A 25,620-nucleotide genomic window follows, 5' to 3' on the forward strand; every position below is an offset into this window, starting at 1 on the left:
TTGGCTTTGCAGGTCCTGAACCTTTGACTCCTGGACATCATCCAAGGGTTCTTTTTCTTGATTAACTCTCACCTGGTTTCAAGCAATTCAAAGAGACGAAAAAAGAAAAAATTGTGGTTTCAATGCAATTTTATATCTGTTCCTACTCTTCTATCATGATCTATAACAATGATACACCTTTAATTTGAAAACATATGTTATCAATGCAAAAGACTAGAAGAGCCTGAATGTAAACAATAAAAATTCGGAAATCATCTATGACTATGGACATCTTCAACACTATATTTAAAAACAAGAGTTCTTAGTGTACCTACCTACTCAGAAGAGAAAGGAAACTGTACAGACCACAAGACAAGTTAGACGAACTGAGTAATTATCAGGGTTGGTTTTTTTATACATAATTATTATTTCATTCTCTGTTCTCTAAAATTTCTGTACGGAAGATGTAACCTGGAACAGATGAAAATAGAGCAAATAGAACATGTATTATGTGATTACATGGTAGATAAATGACCCAGGGATCGAACTCGGGTCTACCACTTTGCAGGCAGATTCTTTCCTATCTGAGCCACCAGGGATGTTCCACATAAATGAATAAGTAAATTCTTCTCTCTACTCTACGCCACCAACCAAATACAGACTCACTAGATATTAGCCCTCTGTTAGCCACAGTAATTCAGGAAAACTATTCCTGTCTTCTTAGAACAACGAAACTACTGGTTCAAGAAGCCACGAACTCTCTTTCCCATCATTCCTTTCCTTTAAGCTTCCCAGGAATCCTAGGGCTCAAGAGGAGGCAGTTAAGCCCGCCCCCTCACGCTTCCCTGGTCATTGGCCGTTGGTCCCGCCAGCTCGGTTTTGAGGCTGTTGATTGGATACGAGTGGGGACCGTGGGCGTTCTGACAGCCTGCGTGGAGGCGTGGCCATAACGCCCGGAAGCTCTACCAAGGCCGCCGCGCTATGGATCGCGCGCTCCGGCTCCTCGCGCGTTCGCGTTTACTCTCGCGGAATCCAGGTTCCGCCCCCAGCCCTGGCCTTGGCCCGGGTGGCCCAGCAGTGCTCCTGCTCCGGCCTCCGAACGCCGCTCGAATGGTGAGCTCGTGCTGCCCGACCGTCCTGGCCGCCCCGCGGTGACCTTCAGGCCTCCCGCCCGCCGGCCTTAGGGTCTCGATACTGGCCCATGTGTTGGAACTTCGCTGCGGGCCCGGGGCGCTTCCTCAGTTGGAGGAGCGCTCGGGAGGGGCGGCAGCTGTGGGCGAGAATCACGCCGGGCCTCCTGGACCGTGCCCGTGCCGCGCTCACTTCTGCGGCGACTGCCCTTGCGAGGATGCTGAGGTGGACGGTGTGAGGAGGGGGCGGCCACGAGGTGGGACAGTGTCGGGAAGGGGCAGCTCCGCCCCTGCCCTTGGTGGGCCCGGCTGAATCCAGCCCCTCGGAGCTAGCTTCTGGGGTCACAGCTGAGCAGTCGGTCTCCAGGCGGGATTGGAAGGGTCTTGTGAACCTAAGAGATTTTACTTGTCATGAAATTGGCCATTTAGTTTGTGAGATTGTTTTTCCCCACGTAACTTTTGTAAAACCTGGAAATATGAAACTGGCAGAGTGTCCTGAAGTACGTTGGAGGAAATTGCATGGGACCTAACTATTGCTGAATCAGCACTTTTAATTGAGGCACGCCCTCCAAGGAACTAAACGTCCAATTTCAGGTTGGATACCCTAACTTAGGAGAAGGCAATGGCACCCCACTCAGTACTCTTGCGTGGAAAATCCCATTGATGAAGGATCCTGGAAGGCTGCAGTCCTGGGGTCGCTGAGGGTCGGACACGACTGAGCGACTTCACTTTCATTTTCATGTATTGGAGAAGAAAATGGCAACCCACTCCAGTGTTCTTGCTTGGAGAATCCCAGGGACGGGGGAGCCTGATGGGCTGCCGTCTATGGGGTCGCACAGAGTCGGACATGAGCGACTTAGCAGCAGCACCCTAACTTACACGAGCTCTTTTTCAATTTAGAAAGTAACCTCCGGAAATTTGGGCTTTAGTAAATAAACATTGAATAGGTATGCTCACGTGTGTTATCAGGAAAAGTTTGAGAAATAAATGCTGGTTTAGGAAGGCTTACTGTTTTGCCCTATTCACTCTGATTTGTGATTTGAGCTTTTATTCAGAGAGATGTGACTTCAGACTCTATTCTCTTACTCAGAGTTGGGATTTTGGTCAGGTAATACTGTAATACATATAGTATTATGTAATACATAATACATGAAAATAATTACAGATACTCAGCAATGTTGTCCCTGTGGAAATTCTTTGAATTTGGGACATGGTGAGTGCTTTATTAAATGAATGCTTCCATCTAGGGGATTTCAAAGGCCCAAGACATTTTCTGGACTATACACTTTAAGATAATTTGATGACGCCATTATATCTGAAACTAGAAATCAAGGATGCTTTATATTTCTGCAACTCCCTGATCAAATAATTTTAGTGCACTTTAAAGCCTTTTAAAAAGTTATTTTTCACTTATTTAGTGTTTTGTAAAAAAGGAATAAAAGACTGAAGAACTGAATCTATCCTGCTGTTAATGTGAAAAAAAAAAAAAGGCACTATCTCGCTTTTAGTGTTGTAGTGTTAGCTAACATCAGGTGAGGATAGATTTTTTTTCTCCATAATTCTAAATACATCTGTTGCCCTCTAATCTTCTCAGCTCCAAAAGCTCCGAGTTGATCTAAGTTTTTCTTGTTCCTAGTGTTAAGAAATAAACTATATTCAATACCCAGTGACAAACCATAATGTAAAAGAATATGAAAAAATATATACGTCTGAGTCACTTTGCTGTACAGAAGAAATTAACACAATACTATAAATCAGTTATACTTAAATAAACTTTTTAACAAAAAACTTCAAATAACCCTAAATGCCCTAAATTACCTTTTGTCTCAGTTAAGAATACAAGTTCATCAGATAGGAAGATTATGTTGAATGCCTCCTGTGTGTGAAGCAGTCACTGTGGGCACAGAGTTTCAACTGCTTGTGTGCCTGCATCCCTGCTCAGTCGTGTCCAACTCTCTGCAACCCCATGGTAGTCTGCCAGGCTCCTGTGTCTATGGGGGTTGCCATCCCCTTTTCCGGGGATCTTCCCAACCCAGGAATCAAACTCATTTCTCCTGCATTGGCAGGCAGATTCTTTACGACTGTGCCACCTGGGAAGACGTTAGAGACTACTGCAGCATGTTAAGTAAATAAAGCAGTTATTAGTAAATAAGCAAAGATGTCATGCACAGTTAATTAAAATGTGATACTGAGGAGAAAAATAGAGAATATACAGTGGAGACCTGCTACATGATACTGCCTTGGTAGCATGGTGGACAAAGAAGTTCTACATTTTTTAAAGTTACTTCATCTTCAAGATGGCCATCAAGTCTGAAAACATGGATAATACCTTACTCTATATTGCAGTACAGTATCAATAAACCACTTATTACATATTTGTCAGTATTTTAAGACTTGGTAGTCACCCTGTACTTTAAGAACTGAAAGACTTTAAAAAGTCTGTTTAGAGAAACTGGAAACCCAAACACAATGAAGTCACATTTGGGATTTTTAACCTCTTGAGATAGTCTTTCTGCCTAAGAAATGGTTTGGGTTTTCTTGAATTCTGAAATATTCTTTGAAACCACCTAAGGCTGAGAATGTGAAAGGCATTTTACCTTTTATGTAAGAGATATCATGGTTTAGTTAATGGTTATCTTACACATGCGTGGGGATATATTATAGGCCTAAGGCCTGTACCTTTTTACTAACCTTTAGACGCTTTAGACTCTGATAATTCTCCAAGCCAGGCTTCAACAGTATGTGAACTGAGAACTTCCAGACGTTCAAGCTGGATTTAGGAAAGGCAGAGGAACCAGAGATCAAACTGCCAACATCTTTTGGATCACAGAAAAAGCAAGAGAGTTCCAGAAAAACATCTTATTTCTGCTTTATTGACTATGCCAAAGCCTTTGACTGTGTGGATCACAATAAACTGTGGAAAATTCTGAGAGAGATGGGAATACCAGACCACCTTACCTGCTTCCTGAGAAGCCTGTATGCAGGTCAAGAAGCAACAGTTAGAACCAGATGTGGAACAATGGACTGGTTCCAAATTGGGAAAGGAGTACATCAGGGCTGTTTATTGTCACCCTGCTTATTTAACTTATATGCAGAATACATCATGAAAAATGGTTGGCTGCATGAAGCACAAGCTGGAATCAAGGTTGCAGGGAGAAATATCAATAACTTCAGATATGCAGAAGACACCACCCTTATGCCAGAAAGCAAAGAAGAACTAAAGAGTCTCTTGATGAAGGTGGAAAAGCTGGCTTAAAACTCAACATTCAAAAACAAAGATCATAGCATCTGGTCCCATCACATCATGGGAAATAGATGGGGAAACAATGGAAACTGTGACAGTCTTTATATTTTTGGGCTCCGAAATCACTGCAGGTTATGACTGCAGCCATGAAATTAAAAGATGCTTGCTCATTGGAAGAAAAGCTATGACAGACCTAGACAGCATATTAAGAAACAGAGACATTACTTTCCTGACAAAGGCCTGTCTAGTCAAAGCTATGGTATTTCCAGTAGTCATGTATGGATGTGAGAGTTGGACCATAAAGAAAGCTGAGCGCCAAAGAATTGATGCTTTCGAACTGTGGTGTTGGAGAAAACTCTTGAGAGTCCCTTGGACTGCAAGGAGATCCAACCAGTCAATCCTAAAGGCAATCAGTCCTGAATATTCATTGGAAGGACCAATGCTGAAGCTGAAACTCCAGTACTTAGGCTACCTGACTCATTGGCTGGGAAAGATTGAAGGCGGGAGAAGGGGACGACAGAGAATGAGATTGTTGGATGGCATCACTGACTGAATGGACATGAGTTTGAGCAAGCTACGGGAGCTGGTGATAGACAGGGAGGCCTGGCGTGCTGCAGTCCACAGGGTCACAAAGAGTCAGAAACAACTGAGCGACTGAACTGAACTGACTCTGACTGATAGTATGTGAACTTGGAGACCACCTCATCAATTTCAGGTTACTGGGGTTAGTGGATGGTAATTGTACTTGAGATTTCTGGGACCAGATAGCCATCACACTGCAATGCACACTGGCCATATTATCCTTTCATGCTTCTCTTGGAGGGGAAGCAATTGTGAATAAAGGTGCATCTCCCAGGACATTGGGAAATTGTGGTTTGTGCCTGCCCTATGCCTAGCTGGTTAGACTCTTTAAACGTCTCCCAGAAATTCTGTTCTCTGAATTATGGGATATAAAGACATGATTAAAAAACAACAACAATTTTTTAATAATAATGGATTATAATAATTAAAAACATTTATATTTAATAGATTCCATCATAACCTCACTTTTTCATCAAAAGCACTGATAATTTTTTTCATTAATTTAGTTGAGCAGTCTTCTTGCCTAAGCCACTGGGAAGAGATAATGTAAGAAGGTTTTGAAAATCATACACGTGTTTTTCAAACTTCAGGTGGACTCATTAGTGGATGGAGAAGTCAATGTAGTGGACAGTGAACAGCATTGGGGTTTTGACTGAATAACATAGAAAATATGAGGGCAGGACAGATTGTTTCACAAAACGTTTGTTTCTGGCTTGTGTGTATATACACGTGTGTTTATGTATAATATAAAGGTTTTTTCTTCTGTAGGTCATTGTAGAGAGCCAGGCTCTTTTCAAATTACTGCTTCTGCCCTGGGTGCCAGAGTGTGAAATTTTGTCTGCGCTCTTTGAGAGGGGAGTTTCTATTTCCCACAGACCTCTGGCCAAAAGTGAGGCCTGTGGCCTCCAAAGCCAAGGAACTCTTCTCAGTGCAAGACCCCCAGGCTAGGGACCCTGACACTGGACCTGGACCTCTTTTTCCTGGGGGAGAATCTCTGCAATTGTAATTATCCTCCAGTTTGTGGGTCACCTCCCCCTAGGGGAGTATAGGTCTTGACTTTACTATGTCTTCACCCCTCCTACCTATTTTGCCATGGTACCTATATATCTTCGGTTGTAGAAGCTATTTTCTGCTAATTTTTCAGCTTTACTCATCAATCATTGCTCTGTAAATAACCATAATTTTGGTGTGCTCATGAGAGGAAATGAGCTGCGTCTTCTCTGCCATCTTAGCCACTCCTCTCCTCTGCAGACTTTTAGGCAGAAGAAAAAAATGTACCTCATTGATTATACTCCTGTATTTCTCACTAGATACAAGGATATTTTTCTTTTCATACAATTTAAAAAGTTTTATATAAAGTTTTTGTTGTTGTTGTTCCGTCTTTCTAGTCCCAAGGGATAACTACAAAATTATTTTTTTCCTATTCAGAGGACTATTTACTAAAATAAGATTACTTTGCTAGGTGTTTTTAAATCTTTTGAATCATCTGATCATCTTTATTTTATAATTAATGCAAGGTGAACATTAATTAAAATTCTGAGTATCTCTTTGAACTCTCTTTAAAATAAATATATGTAGATTCCAAATGTCTATTTTTTTTTTTTAATTAGTATAAGTTGATGTACTTGGTAGAATCTTATGTTCTCCATAGAAGGGATTTTGGGTCATGGGTTCTTATCCTGGGGAACGAGTGGACTTCAAGGTATAAACCCCTTAAAATCATATATAAGATTTTACATATATTTATATTTATGTTAATTTTTCTAGAGAGATGATCCATAGCTTTCCTCGTATTCTCAAAAGGTTCCAATACCCTAAAAAGGGTTAGGAACTGATCTGGCCCATGTCTCTGTAATTACACCGTTTACTGTAATTATAGATTAGAAAAGCTGACTTGCTGAAGATGACACAGCTATCAGGTGGTGGGCCATCTCACTGCAAAGCCTGGAATATTTTGTGTTGCACTAAGCGCTCTCTCATGCATAATATTTGTAGACAGTGGTTGAGCTTTGGTTAAATATATAATATTTTCAAACTCTAGAAGTATTGTTCTTAGGTTATTTTCCAAATTTCTTAGTAAAATCATAGATCAAAGATTGACCAATAATAGGCATATTCCTGAATTGGAAAAGATTACTCTTTTGACTTCAAAGGCTTTCTTTGTATTTATCATGTGCATAGTGTATGAATCCTAGAATACATAATTAGCATCTGTATTAATTTGTGTGACTAAAATTTTCAAGAAAAAAACTGGAAGTGGGGGAGAACAATGAGAATCAAAGTGGAATTTTTTTGTCTTTGTGGTACTTAAGGATTTCTCTTCCCAGTTATCATGTTTCCTGTATATTGGAAACATATTTCCAATTATTTTAGAATTATAAATTTATATTTCCAATATTAAAAATTTCCAATTATTTCCAATAATTTCCTGTGTGTTTCCTGTATATGATGTTATTTCTCCTGATACTTGTTTTCTTTTCAAGCTGTAACAGTGTCTTGTCTTTATTTTTAGGCAAGCCAAAATTCTTTTCGGATAGAATATGATACCTTTGGTGAACTCAAGGTCCCAAATGATAAGTATTATGGCGCCCAGACTGTGAGATCTACAATGAACTTTAAGATTGGAGGCATGACAGAACGCATGCCAGTAAGTGGCTTTTGTGGAAATGTTGGCTTATTTTAGATGAACTAGACATTATTCAATATTATGAGTTATAAATTACCTTATAAATATTTTACAGAATTAAAATGTAAAGTCATTTTGAGAACTAGCTACAAAGCTAGTAATAAAGTGTTTCTCTCTCGTTAAACTTTTTCAAGTTTAGTATGCTAGTGCTTTAACCTATGACTTTGAGTCTTTTGGATTTTTATTTGATAGAACTAAGTGATTTGTCTTTCATTCTTGCTTGGATTTTTCATATTTTTACTAGAATGTTGCAGTTTGTAAACATTTTTAATTTTGATTCTTTATTGATGTAAAGCTTTTAAGAAATTGATTTAAAAGAAAACTTTTTTTTAAACATTTTATTTTGTATTGTGGTATAGCTGCAATATATTTATATGATTAATCAAAGATTAATAAATATTAATATATTAATATGATTAATAAAGAATGCTGTGATAGTTTCAGGTGAAGAGCAAAGGATCTTAGCCATACACATACGTGTATCCATTCTCCCCCAAACTCCCCTCCCATCCAATTTTTCTTTAATATTATACTTTCTATCTTGGCTTCAGTTTGTAGAAAAGTGTACACTAATTCATAAAAGTACTATTTGTCATGATGTCTGGCATATAGCATAATATATAAGTATTTGTTCAGTGCTACATAATGATTTAATGATGAGAAAACTTTTTTATTTATATGAAAACAAATATTTCATACAAATATATATGAAAACCATATTTCATTAAACCCTTACCTTAGAACTAATCTTCAGTTAGACCTGATATGTACTGCTAAGAAAGAAAAAGTCTGCCAGTTAAAATTGTGTCATGTCATTGATTAGAAGATACATCTTGATTTCAGAGATGTTAAAGTGTGAAAAGAATTGACGAAATATATTGGATTGGCTCCATATCCTACTGGAGCCCAACTAGAGTATGAAAAATAGCACAAGCATGCAGGATAGGCTAGTAAGCCTAGAAGTCCCCAGGCCTCATCTGGTGAGATACTGCTACCTTTATCTTTTAAATATACTTTTTATCTAAACAATTTTAACTTCCATATTTTAGCTCATTACTAGGATTTCAAGACTGAATCTTGACAGGTTCATACACCTTTCCAAAGTGCAGTGGATCTTCTTAGAAAAATATCTCTAACATTGTTAACCCACAGCTAATCTAATGGTGAGGGCCAGACTACATGGTTGGGAGAGAGAGGGTAGCAGCTGATTCTGAATATTCTCATATAGTTCAACTCCTGGGGTTAAAAAGATCAGTCTTAAGCAATATTAATTGGAGTAAGCATGGCTCATGTTTTGACTTTCCTGCTTCAACCAGCAAGGTGTGTGGTTCTGGGGTGGCGTCATTGCTGCTGCTGTACCAGAGACAGAGCGGTTGTTTGGATCTGGACAGGTGTCTGTAAAAGATGGATACAAGGGCTATCAATTTTTACATATTTGGCTTCATCTGGATTAATTTTCTGAACTACATAAGATATAAAGCAGACTCTGTACCTGAGGTCCTTAGGAAAACAAAACCAAAAAAAAATTATGGACTGCTCATCTGAGTAAAGAATAATGAGACCCTTTCATCTTCAATGATATATTTACCATTTTGTTTTAGTAGTGCCCAGTGAAACTCTGTACTGTGACCTTTTTTTATTTTTATGCATCCACAAACACCGTGGGGTCAGTCACTCCATTTTGGTAGCCAGAGTTGATTGGCATTTGGTTGTGACTTCAGCATTGGTTTGACCCACTGCAGTGTTCCTGTAGAAAATGAAACTCTGATTTGTTTCATTCATGTGTACTCCTATGTGTCATATATCTCCATTTCATTTGGGTAAAACACTTGTAATGTTTTAATTTCCTGGGTTTAGCAGGAAATACTCTGAAACAGATTAGTGCTACTAACCATGGGGGAAGAGGGGGGTGGTGCACCGTGGCATACTGGTTCCTGGTCCCTCACCAACCCCCAGGTCCTACATGTGGCCCCCCACCCCTCACACCCTCCAGCCACCGCATTTTCATTCTCTTGATGGTTTACCGTGAAGAGGCTTTTTAGTTTGACGTAGTCCAATTTGTTTATTTTTGCTTTTGTTGCTTTTTCTTTTGGACTCCTCCAGAAAATCATTGCTGAGACTGATATCAAGAAGCTTACTGCCTATGTCTTCAAGAGTTTTATGATTTCATGTCTTATATTCAAGTCTTTAATCCTTTTTGAGTTCATTTTTGTGTATGGTATAAGATAGTGGTCCATTCTCATTCTTTTGCATGTGGCTATCCAGTTTTCATAGCACCATTTTGCTACCTTTATTTTGCTTGTTATTTTATTCTTTTCTAAAGAGAAGGAAAAATTATTACGTAGCATGGAATCCAGTGAGGGGAAATAATGTTGTTGTTCAGTGGCTAAGTGGTGTCCAACTCTTTTGAGACCCCATGGATTGTAGCCCACCAGGCTCCTCTGTCCATGGGATTTTTCAGGTAAGAATACTGGAGTGGGCACCAATTTCCTTCTCCAGGGGATCTTCCCAAAACAAGGATAGAATCCCCTGTATTGGCAGGTGGGTTCTTTACTACTGAGCCACCAGGGAAGCCCAAATAATGGTATGAGTGAAAGTTACTCAGTTGTGTCTGACTCTTTGTGACCCTATGGACTGTAGCCAACCAGGCTCCTCTGTCTGTGGAATTCTCCAAGCAAGAATACTGGAATGGGTTGCCATTCCTTTCTCCAGGAAATAATGGTGTAGGCTGTTGAAATGGTTGAGTATCCTTTGTTTTTAAATATGTGATGTAAAATCATGTGTGTTGTAATATCTTAAAAAAAAATAGGACAAATGGTATATTGTACATCTGTGTGAATATGTGTGTATGTGTGTGTAAGGCATACATACGTGTCTATGAAAAGTCATTGTATTTGCTTTTGTTTGGTTGTCTATACAAATAGATAAATGATGGTTCTTGGTTTTCATATGCCTATCTTTAATCTTTCTCTATATCCTAAACATTTTAATATCATAATATTATTTAAGTTATTGTTTTCTGTACAATGTTTGTACCTGCATAAGATAGTAATTTTAAATTTTCCTGCTTAAATTGCAAATTGAGATATTTTTCTGATTAAAAATTTTAGATCCCAGTTATTAAAGCATTTGGCATCTTGAAGCGAGCAGCTGCTGAAGTAAACCAGGATTATGGTCTTGATCCAAAGATCGCTAATGCAATAATGAAGGCAGCAGATGAGGTAAGAGGTGATAAGAGTGTTTACTTTTTGGCATTAGATCCCTATTATCTTCCGGATAATGATAAGCTCTGGCCTGAGGAAGGTGAATTCGCCCAGTTGTATCCGACTCTTTGCGACCCCATGGACTGTAGCCTACCAGGCTCCTCTGTCCATGGGATTTTCCAGGCAGTAGTACTGGAGTAGATTGCCATTTCCTTCTCCAGGGGATCTTCCCTACCCAGGGATCGAACCCGGGTCTCCCACATTGTAGACAAGCATTTTACCGTCTGAGCCACCAAAGACACTGAGGAAAGGGGCACTGAATTCTTGAGTTAATGTGTTTTAGCATAGGATGACAATGTTATTGTTTGGTGAGGATATTAATATGATGCTTCAAATATATACTGTGGCAAATATTCTGGATGATTTTATACCTTTCATTTCTGATTCTCTTTACTTTTCCTTGTAATTTATATAGTTTAAAGATAAGTTCTTAAAGAGGCACTCTTTGAACTTACATATTTGATTTCTTATTTTATGTATAAATGATTCCCTTTAAAACTAGTTGGTTGTTTGATAATATGTGTGCAGAGTGTAATTTCACTCTTCCACCAATAACATGATTGTTGTGCAAAGATAAGCAGAGATAACAGTTTAAAAGCTCTAGATATAATGTTCATTGCAGTACTGTTTTTTATAGCAGCTGTTTAAACAAGTTAGATTGTGAAGCCATAGAAATTTAGTTTTTTAAAGAATGTCATAGAACAAAGCCTACCATATAGGAAGTGGGGAGGAAAGATTGCAAAATGCATGTATTTTATGATCCCAATTTTGTTTAGAAAAAGTGAATAGAAAACATGTTTGTCTGCATGTATACTCCCATCACTTGAAGTAGAGACTAGAAGGAGGTGCCAAAGTTCTAATCATCTTTATTTCTGAGGGTAGAACTATGATGACTGTTATACTTTTCTTAGTTCTCAGAATTTTTTACACTAATCACCTATTATTTTTATTCAGTTAGGAAAAAAGTTTTAGTTTTAAAGGAACCAGTTTTTTTCAGGTAATAGATTTCTAACATGCACGCTGATTTTCTTAGCTTAAAACTAAAATCATTCCAGAAGATGAAGTTAAGCACTCACTTTCCCAGAGAACTTAAAATTAAAAAACTAACTCAGAATACAAAAATATGACAAAAATAGACACAAATCTAGACATGTTTATGTCTGAGCTTGGAGGTTGCTACTCATGGGACATTTGTGGGATGCAGTAGCTACTAGTGAGCTCACACTGATAAGTCGCTTGTTGGTTATAATGCTGACTCTGGCTGTAACATCTGTTGGGTATTCCTGCTGAGTACCAACAGTGAATTTATCTAGAGACTTAACACATTTGCCAGCATTAACAAGTGGCCCTGTCTGGATATTACAGAGGGCATTGGAGAAATAGAAGAAAGATATCTTTGATTCAGTTTTCATTTGGAATCAGTGAAATTTTTATGCCATTCACAATAGATTATCTTTCACCTTTTAAAGTAGCAGTGGTTACACTGCAGAAGCTTCAATTTGCTCGACAACCAGGAACTATAGTAGCACATGAAAAATATGCTTTAAAATAGTACTATAAATGATGCCGGCAATCATTTGATTCAAACAGCTTAATGAATATAGAATTTTTCTTATTTTTTAAAATACATTTTTTAACATTTTGTTCTGCAGGTAGCTGAAGGTAAATTAAATGATCATTTTCCACTCGTGGTATGGCAGACTGGATCAGGAACCCAGACAAATATGAATGTAAATGAAGTCATTAGCAATCGAGCAATTGAAATTCTGGGAGGTGAACTTGGCAGCAAGAAACCTGTACATCCCAACGATCATGTTAATAAAAGCCAGGTCAGTATATGACTTCTTTTCCTTGTATAAACTGAAAAGAATCCTGAGATTTTCCTTGTAAAACAGGCATTAACTTTTGACAGGGAGGGTTAATTCTGCTTATATTCTTTAATGGAAAGGACTTCTTTTATGTTCTTCTTATTTATTTTAGGAATCTTGAGTCTATGTCTTAAATTTCATGAAAAGCACCTTTAGGGGGTAAAAATCACTTTTAGGATACTTGAATTTAGTATATGTGTATATTTTCATTGATTTATATTTTTAAAACTCTTTCTTTTGAAAAATAAAATTATTTATAAGAATTGCAAAGATATTTCAGAGTGTCTATGTACCCTTTACCCAGCTAACCTTAATGTTAAATACTTTACATAACCCTAGTACCTTTGTCACACGAAGAAATTGAGATTGGTACAATACTCCTAAGCAGGCTTCGTTAGTTTTCTATTGATGTCCTTCTTCTTTTAACCAGGATCCAGTCCATGCTCCACATTGTATTGTCATCACGTTCCCTTAGTCTCCTCTAATCTGAGAGTTTGCCTTTTGTCTTTGTGACTTTTGAAAGCAGTGGTCAGATATTTCATAAAATGTCCCTCAGTATAGGTTTGTCTGTTGTTTTCTCATGATTAGACTGAGACTGTGGATTTTGGGGAAGATTGTTAAGAAATGAAGGGCTCTTCTTGCATCATATCAGGGGTACATGTTAATAGCACAAGGTGGTACTGGTGATGTTAACTCAAATCACTTGGTTAAGATGGTGTCTTCATTTTCCAATAGCCTATACTCCAGCTACTGCACTTAAGCTCTATTTCCTACAGGGAGGAATATCAAAAAATTTTTGGACATGTGTTAAAATAACCACGAAATTAATAGAGAACTTTGAGGCTATGAAAACAGCCTCTTTTTCCCTAAACTTTTGCCTATTAATTTTTAACATTCATCAGAGGATCTTGCCAATAGCAATTACTGCTGTGATGTTTTAATAGTAATTTTCTTTTCCCCCCTTTCTTTTTGCATTTATTAATTGAAATTTTTCTGTAAGGAATATTTGTCTTCTCTCTCCCCTCAGATTGATTTCTTTATTTAATCATTTATGTATGTAAGCATGAATTCATTAATATTTTTTAAGGTTATAATCCAGTATTTTTGTTCTTTGTGTTGCTACTCATATCGTTCCATAAAGCCACAGCATGTTGGCTCCTGTGTCCTTTGAACATGCCACCATCCCTTTTTTATTTTTAAGACACTTATTTTTTCCACTACAAGATGCTCCAGGCTTATCATCTTGTATTTTTCCTGTGCTAACCCCCCCTAAGCAATCATTTTTCCAAAGACCTTTTGGAGGATCTTATTGGGAAGTGATATTTAAAAATCAGGATGTGGGTACCTAGCGCAATTTAAAATATAGGGAAGTTTATTTATTTATTTTTTCCCATAAATGCATGGTGTGAAGGATTTTGCAAACCTAGTACTTGCATTTCAGTATGAGTTTATCTTTTATGTATACTGAAGTCTGAAATCTACTTCAGAATAACCTAGTGTGTATGGTCAGGTAGAGGACTGAGGTGGAGTTAAAGATAACATCGTAATTTAAAAGTACAGGTTTACATTTGACAAAAGAGCATGGTGTTTAGACTACCTGGTCAGGTTCCAGTTCTGCCAACTCTAAATACTTCGGCATGCCACATAATTTCTTTGACAGATTCTGTTCTGTTTTTAAAGTGGTGACCTATCTCACAGAATTTTCCTCAAGTTTAGTGAAGGAAGGAATGTTTGTGAAAGACTGTATGTGTTATTTAACTGTAAGATGTTTTATTACTGCTATCCTTACATCTGCTAGGTGTATTTCTTTGTGTCTTGCTGTTATTTATTAGCAGGTAGATATAATAATATGTAATACATTCATTGTAGTTAGTCTGTGTAATACAAACCTAAATACCTTCTGCAGAGGAAATCAGGTTGCTTCTTTTGCTTCTTATTTGATCCTAAGTGACTTGGCACACATAAATATAATTGAGTACTAAATATGCTATGTTTTGAGTAGTCACTTAGTGAGATTTTTAACTGAGACATTCAAGTTTGTATTTTTTGCCTATGATTTAACATTTTATGTTTCTTTTGAAAACTTTCCGACAGAGCTCAAATGATACTTTTCCCACAGCAATGCACATTGCTGCTGCAATAGAAGTTCATGAAGTGCTGCTCCCAGGACTACAGAAGCTGCATGATGCTCTCGAAGCAAAATCCAAAGAGTTTGACCAGATCATCAAAATTGGGCGTACTCATACACAGGACGCTGTTCCACTTACTCTTGGGCAGGTATATTGAGTGTGATTAGATTTGGTTCCATTGTGAGCTTGGTACAAATGGCCAATATATTACCCTCTAAATCACACTGGTTTAAATGGACCAGTTTATAACAGTTCAGTTTAGCAACAGAGATGATTCCGCATTAACCTGTCAGTGATTTTTATTGGCATCCACTCAGGAGAAGAGCAGGGCATACTGGTTATGAGCCAGATTCCACATCAGTCCTCTTGAGTTTAAATCTTAGCTTTGCTATATGCAAACTATTGGACCTTAGGAAACTTAGCTTTTCTTTGTGTCAGTTTTTCTAGCGGTAAAACCAAGAATATAATATCTCTTTCATAGAATAGTTATGAGGTTCAAATAAGCTAATTCGTGTAGAATGCTTAGAATTGTTTCTGACACATTGTAAGCACATATTGGTGTTAGCTATCATCATATTCATCAGTATCATTATCATAATTTCTTCTTTTGTCTCTCTTATTCTAAATTAGTCAGTTCTTTAAAAATTAATTTTAAAGTGGTTCAATATTTTGGCCACATGTAAAAGAGGTATTACTCTTTTCCAAAATACAGAAAGCATTTTTGTTTCTTTATGATGGCTCAGAGGGTAAAGCGTCTGCCTGCAATCCAGGAGACCCAGGTTTGATCCCTGGGTCAGAAGGATCCCTTGGAGAAGGAAGTGGCAACCCACTCTGGTACTCTTGCCTGGAAAATCCCATGGATGGAGAAGCCTGGTAGGCTGCAGTCCATGGAATCGCAGAGTTGGAGACTACTGAGCGACTTCACTTTCACTTTCAGTGATACTTTAAAGAATGTCTAATAGTACACATTGCAGAGGAAATACAAGGAACAGATTTTGTCTCAGTAAGCTCACCGTTTTGAGGTAGGACATACACAAATTCTATATCAAGTATCAGTAACAGTATTTTTGTAGAAATTCAAGTTAGTGTGAGAGTTTGGCTGCTGGTTATTTGGAAAGATTTCATTTGTAGTTTTGTTCATCTGATAGCAAACAATGGAAAAAACATGATCGTCTACCTTAAGTTTATGACAGCAGGAATAAGGAAAACTGGAAATGATTAATTGAAGTACACATTATGTGACTAAATTAAGGTTACTAAATTAAGTTGCTTCTTAAGCTGTATTTTATTTCTCTTTACATCATTGGCTGTTCAGTTCAGTTCTGTCACTCAGTCCTGTCCGACTGTGCGACCGCATGAATCGCAGCACGCCAGGCCTCCCTGTCCATCACCAACTCCCGGAGTTCACTCAGACTCATGTCCATTGAGTCGGTGATGCTATCCAGCTATCTCATCCTCTGTCGTCCCCTTCTCCTCCTGCCCCCAATCCCTCCCAGCATCAGAGTCTTTTCCAGTGAGTCAACTCTTCGCATGAGGTGGCCAAAGTATTAGAGTTTCAGCTTTAGCATCAGTCCTTCCAGTGAACACCCAGAACTGATTTCCTTTAGAATGGACAGGTTGGATCTCCTTACAGTCCAAGGGACTCTCAAGAGTCTTCTCCAACACCACAGTTCAAAAGCATCAATTCTTTGGCGCTCAGCTTTCTTCACAGTCCAGCTCTCACATCCATACATGACCACTGGAAAAACAATAGTCTTGACTAGGTGGACCTTTGTTGGCAAAGTAATGTCTCTGCTTTTGAATATGCTATCTAGGTTGGTCATAACTTTCCTTCCAAGGAGTAACTGTTTTTTAATTTCATGGCTGCAATCACCATCTGCAGTGATTTTGGCTCTACCACACAGAAGTTCTAAGGAGATACAGTATCTGTTTTTGAAACTTTTGAGTATCCCTCTGGTTTCTAGTTTTTTTCCTATTTTGTGTGTGTGTTACATGTAGGAAAACCGTTACATGCTAAAGTCCATTTGGGCTATGACTCAGCTTCCTATGTAAAATCATTCTTTGTGACAGAAAGTTACATTTTTCTGTTTATCTTACCAGAGGCATTTATACTTGCTTTTATTGAAATAGTCTTTTGAGTTTCTTGAGTGTAATTTTTTTCTCTAATGTATTCCTTAAGTGAATTAACCTGGTATATATGTAAGTGATATTAGATCAGATGGAAAGAAGTTGTATCTTCTAAAAAATGTTTTCTTTAGAGCAGTGTGAAATCCCAGTACTAATCAAAAGTATTCATGGTTTTTCAGTGTTGTTAGACAGGGGAAAGAAAAGATAGATTGAGTGTAACCATATATCCTGGCTTGCTCAGTTGAGTTCTAGTTTATGCCCTCTGTCCTTGCATAGTTCTTAATAGGGCCCTTGCTGTGTTCCAAACATGATGATTTCTGTGGTTACTTTACTTAAAGTATGTTGTACTTTGGGAACCAGTGTGGCATTCATAGCAGAATTAAAATGCATTATGAAGCTACCGAGGGTCTTATTCTACCATGTTACCTTCTTAGGCTGTTCAGTAGGTCACTTAGCTTCTTGAGACCCTTTAAAACACCCTCAAATTCCCTGTCAGGTTTTTTAACTGAAATTGTATGGAGGCTATTTCTATATTTGCATTTTTCTTGAGGAGATTCAGTTTTTTTCTTTCTTCAAGTTATTTGAAATACACCAACAAAATAAATCATTTGCATATAAACCAATAATTTAATCTAGTAAAGTTGTTTTTTTTTATGTTTATTTCCTGTGTTGGTTTTCTTTGTTTTCTATTAAAAGAGTAGTTTATAAGTAGGTTGCATGTTGTTATCAGCGGCATTGGCTACCTGATAGGTTTATAAATGTCCTTTCACCCTTGTACATCATTTATCATATAAATTAATATAATTGCCGCTTGAGTAGCTTCTAATTTTGTACCTGAGATGTGTTTTCTAAAAACTTATATTTAATGCAGTTAGAGTGACTTACATGCCATTAGGAAATTGTATACTCTCTCATCTTAATTTCTTTATTTTTTCAGGAATTTAGCGGTTATGTTCAACAAGTGAAATATGCAACAACAAGAATAAAAGCTGCCATGCCAAGAATTTATGAGCTCGCTGCTGGGGGCACTGCTGTTGGCACTGGTCTAAATACTAGAATTGGCTTTGCAGAAAAGGTTGCTGCAAAAGTGGCTGCGCTCACAGGTAGGTGATAACATGGCTTACTACTCATTACCATTAGACCAGTCTGTGTTTTTCTCGGTGTTTCTGCTTTGAATTCTTACAGATTAAAGTTAGAAATAATACTTCCCCATCAGTCATCTACTTTGTGTCTGTTTTAGAAGTTGTGATATTAATCCTGGTATTTTTAAAAAGTTTTCCCTCTGTAAGTTCATACAGCATGTAATTATTAAAATCTACTAGTGCTAATTTCATTTACTATCTGGTAGTATTCAATTATTTTCCATTTAAAGCTGTTTTAGGCTTCCCTGGTGGCTCAGTTGGTAAAGAACCTGACTGTGATGTAGAAAACCTGGGTTGGGAAGATCCCCTACAGAAGGAAATGGCAACCCACTCCAGTAATCTTGTCTGGGAAATCCCATGGACAGAGGATCCTGGTGGGCTACAGTCTATAGGGTCACAAGAGTCACATGACTTAGCAACTAAATCACCACCAAAGCTGTTTTGAATACTCTTTTTCAAAGCAGGAAGAATCAAATGATTGGTGAGAAATTGATTTGAATGACACATATGTTAGAGATTGGCTGGCTTAATTTCTTTTTTCCCTATGGTATACTGTGACATTTCTTTGGATTAATGACCTTTTTGAAGGTCTCAATAACGGTAACTGTTAATAGAGCTATTGTCTCCAGAAAACTCTTATTAACATGCAAATCTTAACAGAGAGCACAGATAATTCTACATTTCTTATTATTGCTTACTAGCAGAGATTTGACTTTTAATTAAACTTTAATCAGTGAGAATTGTAATATGGGGTCTAGAATATGTAGATCTTCAAAAATTTGAACATGGGAGCGACTGAGAATGTCTAGTTCATTTTGACTTCCTAATCTCTCAGAGGAGCTTGTAGGTCCTGGCTGGAGAAGAGAATGCATGGGTGCTCAGCCGCTTCAGTCGTGTCTTTTGCGAGTCCACGGACTCTAGCCCACCAGGCTTCTCTGTCCATGAGATTCCCCAGGCAAGAATACTGGAGAGGTTTGCCATGCCTTCCTCCAGAGGCTCTTCTCAACCCAGGGATCAAACTTGCAGTTCTTACATCTTCTGCATTGGCAGGCGTGTTTTTACCACTAACGCCACCTGAGAAGCCCAGAGACGAGAATAGGATGCCTAAAATGGGGGGAAAATTGTACTAGAAAAGGAGTTTGGAATCAAGTGGAGTGAATTTTACCTACTTTTCATCTTGACTCACGGCATCATACACATGAGTTTGCAATATCAGAATGCTTTTTCGTTTAGTATTTTATATTTCTTTCAACATTTATTGTACTTGTTTTATCTTTTAAATGTGCTACTATCATTAGATTCCTTCTACTCCTCAGGACATCTTGATGAAATGTGGAGAAAGCCTGAGTCTTAAGCATTTCTTTCTGAAGTTGAATTTTTAGGCTGTTTTTGCTTATGTTCATATACTGACAGTTTCTGTTTAACTTGCTGATATTAGAAAAATGTTTAATTTTACCTGTTAACTCATACAGGTTATTGATTTTTTTCTTCAGGCTTACCTTTTGTCACAGCTCCAAATAAGTTTGAAGCTCTGGCTGCCCATGATGCTTTGGTTGAACTCAGTGGAGCCATGAATACTACTGCTTGCAGTCTGATGAAGATCGCAAATGATATTCGTTTTCTGGGTTCTGGTCCTCGCTCGGGACTGGGAGAACTAATTTTGCCTGAAAATGAGCCAGGAAGCAGTATCATGCCAGGTAATCATGTAGCTGGCTCCCAGGTGGCTCAGTGGTAAAGAATCCACCTGCCAAGCAGGAGATGCAAGTTCAATCCCTGGGTCAGGAAGATCCCCTGGAGGAGAAAACGGAAACCCACTTCAGTATTCTTGCCTGGAAAATTCCATGGATAGATGAGCCTAGTGGACTGTAGTCTGTGGGGTCGCAACTAGTTTGACATGACTTGGTAACTAAACAACGACAATCGTCACATAGCTGGTAAATGTTAGAACTGAAACTTGATTAGAACCCAGGCATTCTCATCTACAAAGCACGTCTTTTTTAGTTTAACATGATCTGTAAGTAGATGGGGACATGTGTGGCACACTTGTTTCAGAATGTGTTTAGAGCTACGTTTGATCAGAACTTCTGGGAGCATCACCAACAATATAGGAGAAAACAATTTTAGTAAGTATCATGTATTCTGATTTCCACATTAGAAAATGTGTAAATAGTTCTGTCTTTCACAATCCAAAGCAAATAGAATTCTAGAACAGGCTATTAAAGGGATCTTAATGGGTTGAGTAAAAAGAATTACATCACATGTCTCTTATTTCATTTTTTGCTCTGGGCTTTGGCCAGTGAGGTATGGGAGGCTACACCCATATGGTTGGGGCCTTGCTTTATTATATGTCTTGCTTTGTCTTTCCTTCTTTTCTTGTTTATTGGATATAAAACCTAATTTTAACTCATACTTGAAGCCATCGGTGTGTTTGATGTGGTATCTTTGGTGGTTTTCTTGAAGGAAAGGTGAACCCCACCCAGTGTGAAGCAATGACCATGGTTGCAGCCCAAGTCATGGGGAATCATGTTGCTGTGACCGTTGGAGGCAGCAATGGACATTTTGAGTTGAATGTTTTCAAGCCAATGATGGTAAGTTTTTTATTTTTATTGTCTTTGACCCAAAGCTAGTTATCTTGGTTTTTGTCTTTCATAAAGATTTCTTAAAGTTTGTTAGGTACTAAGATAATATGAGTAGCAATTGGAAGTCAAGTATATATTAATGTTAGAGGATTAATCCTGGGTATTTAATTAGGTGACTTTTAGCTTAAGTAATCAATGGTTTGCTTTTTATAACAGGAAGAAAAATTCTGGAAGTGGGTTATAGGTTTCTTTCTTGTCCCTAGCCACTGGGGACACCAACTGCTAGAATTACATTCTAGTTCCTCAGTTAATAAACAGAGGAAAGAAACTCTCCCTCCATTCTGTCTCCTTTTCATACTGCTGCTTTCTTCCTCTCCAAATTCAGCCATTTTAAAGGAATGCCCGCTCTCACTTGAATATGCACTGCAGTTGGGCTTCCACCCTTGCACTTGTATTTGAATTGTTCTTTTAGCACTGTTGAGTCCAGCAGACATGCCACGGCTCTTAACTGCCATCTGACCTAGACTTGTCCCTTGAAACACTTTTGTCCTTGGTTTATTCACTAATTTCTACCTAGTTCTCTTCCCTTTCTCTCTCAAGGCTTTCATTGGTTTTGCTCTTCCACATACCTTGAAAACATTGTGTCCACTCAGTGTTCAAGTCTGTTCTTTTTCCTTCATCTTCGTGAAGATGGAACAAATGGCATCATCTTTTATCCAGTTTACCCAGCTTCAGATAATGGAACTGTTACCATTTAGAGTCCTTTATTTGTGTGAAGTGTTATATCTAAATATATATTAAAGTCTTATTTCCAGTTTGTATCTGGTGTAAAGTCTTATTTTAATTTGATAAGAACATGCAAATGACAAATATTATGTTTATTCATTCACTGTATTCATTAAATATTGATTGAGTACTAGTCTATGTCAGGCATTGTCCTGGTTGCTAGTGATAGAGCAATGAACAAAACAGATTTTTTTGCCCTTATGTAATGTGCATGTTAGTGGAAAATAGAAGACAGACCAAAGCACATCTCATATCAAAAAGCTTTTCCTTTCAGGTCAGATTCCAAATAGTTAACACCAGCTGCCTGGCAGATACATGTGCATAATATTAAATGTCTTGCAGTTTTTTTTTAAAAGATCTGTTTTGTTTTTAATAGAGTAAGTCGAGATAATCAACCTTTGCCATGTAATAAAGTCATTAGTATTAAATTAAACCTTGGAAGGTCTGTGTGAGTCCACTGTTGGAAGTACTGTTTTCAGACCCTGGGATTTTAGACCAGAGAGATGATGTGGATATATATATATTTATTTTAATATATGTTGGAAATGTCACAAAAAAATGCTGGAACTAATTGACGTAATACTGTTTTTAAATGTGTGCAAGGTTATTTTCAAGTGACCATGGAATATTTGTTTTGTGAAGCGTAAAAAACATGCTGATCATTAAGAACTGAGAAGCCCTGGCTTTACTGATTGCCTCACACACATGCTGAACTTTCCAACCTCTGCATCTTTTTTTCTCTTTCTTTGCTTGGAAGATTCTTTTTCCATCTCTGGCTATTTCAGTTCTCTTCATCAGTAGAACGTCAACTCCTACAACTGTAATTTATTTTTCTTTCTCTTCATTCTTTAACATTTCATACCTGTATTTTATAATACCACAGACAATCTTGTGCTTTAGTTATTTGTGTTTATGCCTTTTTACCTCTTAAAAGAGCACTTCTCCATCCTCAAATGTTTATAGTTTTCTTTCATATTTTTTGGGGGTATGATCCCTTACATGTTGTAAGAGTGCTATACGTTAATTGAATTATATTCATTTATGAACCAGCAAATGTGTTATTGAACAAAGGAAAAAACTAGGCTTAATAAATCTGTATCTCTCTCAGATTAAAAATGTGCTACACTCAGCTCGACTGCTGGGGGATGCATCAGTTTCCTTCACAGAAAACTGCGTGGTGGGAATCCAGGCCAACACAGAAAGGATTAGCAAGCTGATGAATGAGTCCCTAATGTTGGTGACAGCTCTTAATCCTCACATAGGTATGCGTTTAAAGAATAATAATGCCATTTTGAATATACAGTTTAAAAGCTGAGAAAGTTTTAAGAGAGTAAGACTACTGGATCAATGTTAGTGAACAACAGATTTCTTTTGAACATTGTCTTAAGACATTTGGAATTGTTTTGAAAGATGCTATATATATATTATTTATAACCTTTATGGTATAATATTTCTTTCAAAAACTTGATTGATTATACTTCATTTATTTGACATGTGGCAAGTTCAGAAGTACAACTTAAAGCTCATAGAATTTAGATACTTTGGGACATTAAATTCAGATACTGAATATCCTCTCAGTTTGTATTGTTGGGACTTGCTTACTAACAACACTGAATGAACTCATTTTTCTACCTTCTCTAGATGTTACTATACTTTTTTTGTTGTTGTTTTATTAACTCAGAAATGGATTAAATTTTTTTAAAAAAGGATTATGTTTGCATTTCTTATAGGGAAAGGGGGGAAATATTTTGTCTAAAACTGTGGCTTTTGTGTTGCAAGCCTTTTCCAGATTTATAAATATTTCATTATATAGATTCAAACTTGTTAACTTGGATTATAGATCGACCATAATGATCCCTATTAAATACACTCTTTTAACTCATAGATTTTGAGGCACTCATTTCTTTATGTTATAATGTATTAAAAGCCTTTCCCCACCATTTCCTTACTGCTGAGCTGAAGTTATTAATGTACTCTTTGGTTTTGTACATTAGAACAAGTTATGATGCAGTCTTTTGGTGTGATATGAGTACTGTTTTAAAATAGTCTTCAATAATCCTATACTTTCAAGGCTGATTTTATATTCTTGGCTTCATGTCGAGCTATAATTTCAGCCTTATAAAATTAGAGCTTATGACTGCTTCAGGTAGCTATGAGCCCAATATGCTGTCTGTTTTTGGAATAGTATGAAAAATGGCAATAATACTGGATTCTTTTGAAATTATTGTACTTTAGCATTCAGCTGGAGAGATATGCAGAGGAACCCAAAGGTTCATGGGAGAAATGTTTCACCATGTTTATATTCCAGAATTTGTTACTAAAATGTTTAAATTAGAGATACTCCTAAAGCAGAATGATTGGTATCTTTCTTAGAGTCAGTTTAATGTGAGGTAAAGGCCGTTCAAGGATAAGTGGGCAAAAGCACACCTGACTGGTGACAAAGCATGAGCCTTACAGCTCTACATCATGGGTTCTGATTGTGCTCATTATGTGTAACAGGTAGTCATGTTTTTGGGACTTAAATGAAAACTGAAAGCGTTAGCATAATGCATAGACTTTAATGTCATTATTAACTTTAAAGTATGGAATATCTAATATTAACCCCAAAGGTTTAACATGAGGATTCTTTCAAAGTTGGTTTGATCAGTAAATGCCCATTTGAACATGTTCTAGCATTCAGTGTTAATTTTATATTAACTATGTCCATAATGTTTTATAGGTAGATTAATTGAAACTATGCGTAACATCTTATATGTGGTTGATAGTCACACATGACACATAACATTTTGTAGGTGGTTAATAATTGCACATGACACATAACATTTTTTTAAAATAATTTATTTGGCTGCACATCTTGCTTAGTGGATAATCATTGCAGACTTCGCTTTGTTCATACCCCTCTAATCTTGTTTTTTTTCCTCCTTCATTGATTTCATTTTTGTTAATTTCTCTTCTTTTTGGTTTTTGCCATTTTTAAAAAATTACATTAAATCAAGATAACCAGAATTTCCCTGCCTCTATTAATTTTAAAAGCAAATAACACTGATGTAAACAGTAGACCTGTGACCTCTTGTGCAAGTATATGTTTGTACTGAAACTTCCCTACTTGTACTGTGTAATGTCTGAAAAGAGTGCAGAACAGAAAGAGATGCTGGAAGCTCTGAAGGTGTGTGTCTCCTCAGAGCCCTGCCTGCCCCTCCCTCATTGTGAGAGGACTCTCCTCTCTTTTCCCTCTTAGAGCCTTTACCTTTACCACAGTTCCTGGGCATGCAGTCCTATATTTTTTGTACTCCTGCAGCATTGAGCTTATTAATGCTTTGTTAGATAATTATTTTTGGTTAAACATACTATTGAAACAGCACATTTATACTACCCAGGTGTATATTTCTGCATCTTGGTGCTACATGTGTATGTGTGTGTTTGTGTGTGTGGAGAGAGATGTCTATGTGTATATATTTTCCCCCTTATGAAAACATCTGGATTAGTGAACATTTCTGTTTAGGGACACATCTTATAGAATGTGAGGTACATGTTATTTAAGAAAAGTAAAGAAGGGTTTTATTCTGTATAAGAAATGACAGCTATCAAGATAACCTACTGCTAAATATTTTTAAGATTAAAAAGTGTTTACCTAAGAGGTTGGTTCAGTTCAGTTCAGTTGGTAGCATCAAATAAATAATAATGATTACTCTTGCTTTAGAAAACCAAGTTTCACTACTAACTCCTATGTTACCTTTTAATGTTTTCTTCAGGGTATGACAAAGCCGCCAAGATTGCTAAGACTGCACACAAAAATGGATCAACCTTAAAGGCAACTGCTATTGAACTTGGCTATCTCACTGCAGAGCAGTTTGATGAGTGGGTAAAACCAAAAGACATGCTTGGTCCAAAGTGATTTAAATAAACTTATAATAAAAATGATTATGTCATATAAAATAAAAAGTGATACAGACTCCTTATATTTCTTAAACAAAAATGGATAAATGTGAAGGAAAATTGCTATTGAACTTGACTGTCTAGCAGAGCAGTTTGGTCAGTGTATAAAACCCCAGGACATGCTAGATCTAAAATGGATTTTAAAAGTGTCAAATAAAATCACTAAATT

At 37.2% G+C, this 25,620-nt stretch overlaps 1 protein-coding gene across 1 annotated transcript; it reads left to right on the forward strand.

Annotated features, from left to right (window-relative positions):
• The first annotated feature begins 940 nt into the window (after positions 1-940).
• FH (fumarate hydratase) lies at positions 941-25,620 on the forward strand. Its single transcript, XM_052653817.1, has 10 exons — positions 941-1,092; positions 7,448-7,582; positions 10,732-10,842; positions 12,537-12,713; positions 14,847-15,029; positions 17,946-18,111; positions 19,644-19,847; positions 20,611-20,738; positions 22,624-22,777; positions 25,268-25,620. The coding sequence occupies exons 1-10, from the start codon at positions 961-963 to the stop codon at positions 25,408-25,410; spliced, it is 1,533 nt and encodes a 510-aa protein (XP_052509777.1). The 5' UTR covers positions 941-960; the 3' UTR covers positions 25,411-25,620.

Source organism: Budorcas taxicolor, chromosome 16 (assembly GCF_023091745.1).
Source record: "Budorcas taxicolor isolate Tak-1 chromosome 16, Takin1.1, whole genome shotgun sequence".
NCBI lineage: Eukaryota > Metazoa > Chordata > Mammalia > Artiodactyla > Bovidae > Budorcas > Budorcas taxicolor.

What these genes read in the sequence shown, in the direction of transcription:
- FH (XM_052653817.1), top strand. Translation starts at nt 961, where the DNA reads ATGGATCGCGCGCTCCGGCTCCTCGCGCGTTCGCGTTTACTCTCGCGG. An exon ending in ATCATGTTAATAAAAGCCAG is followed by an intron (nt 12,714 to 14,846) that starts GTCAGTATATGA and finishes ACTTTCCGACAG; the next exon opens with AGCTCAAATGATACTTTTCC. An exon ending in AAAAGTGGCTGCGCTCACAG is followed by an intron (nt 18,112 to 19,643) that starts GTAGGTGATAAC and finishes TTTTTTCTTCAG; the next exon opens with GCTTACCTTTTGTCACAGCT.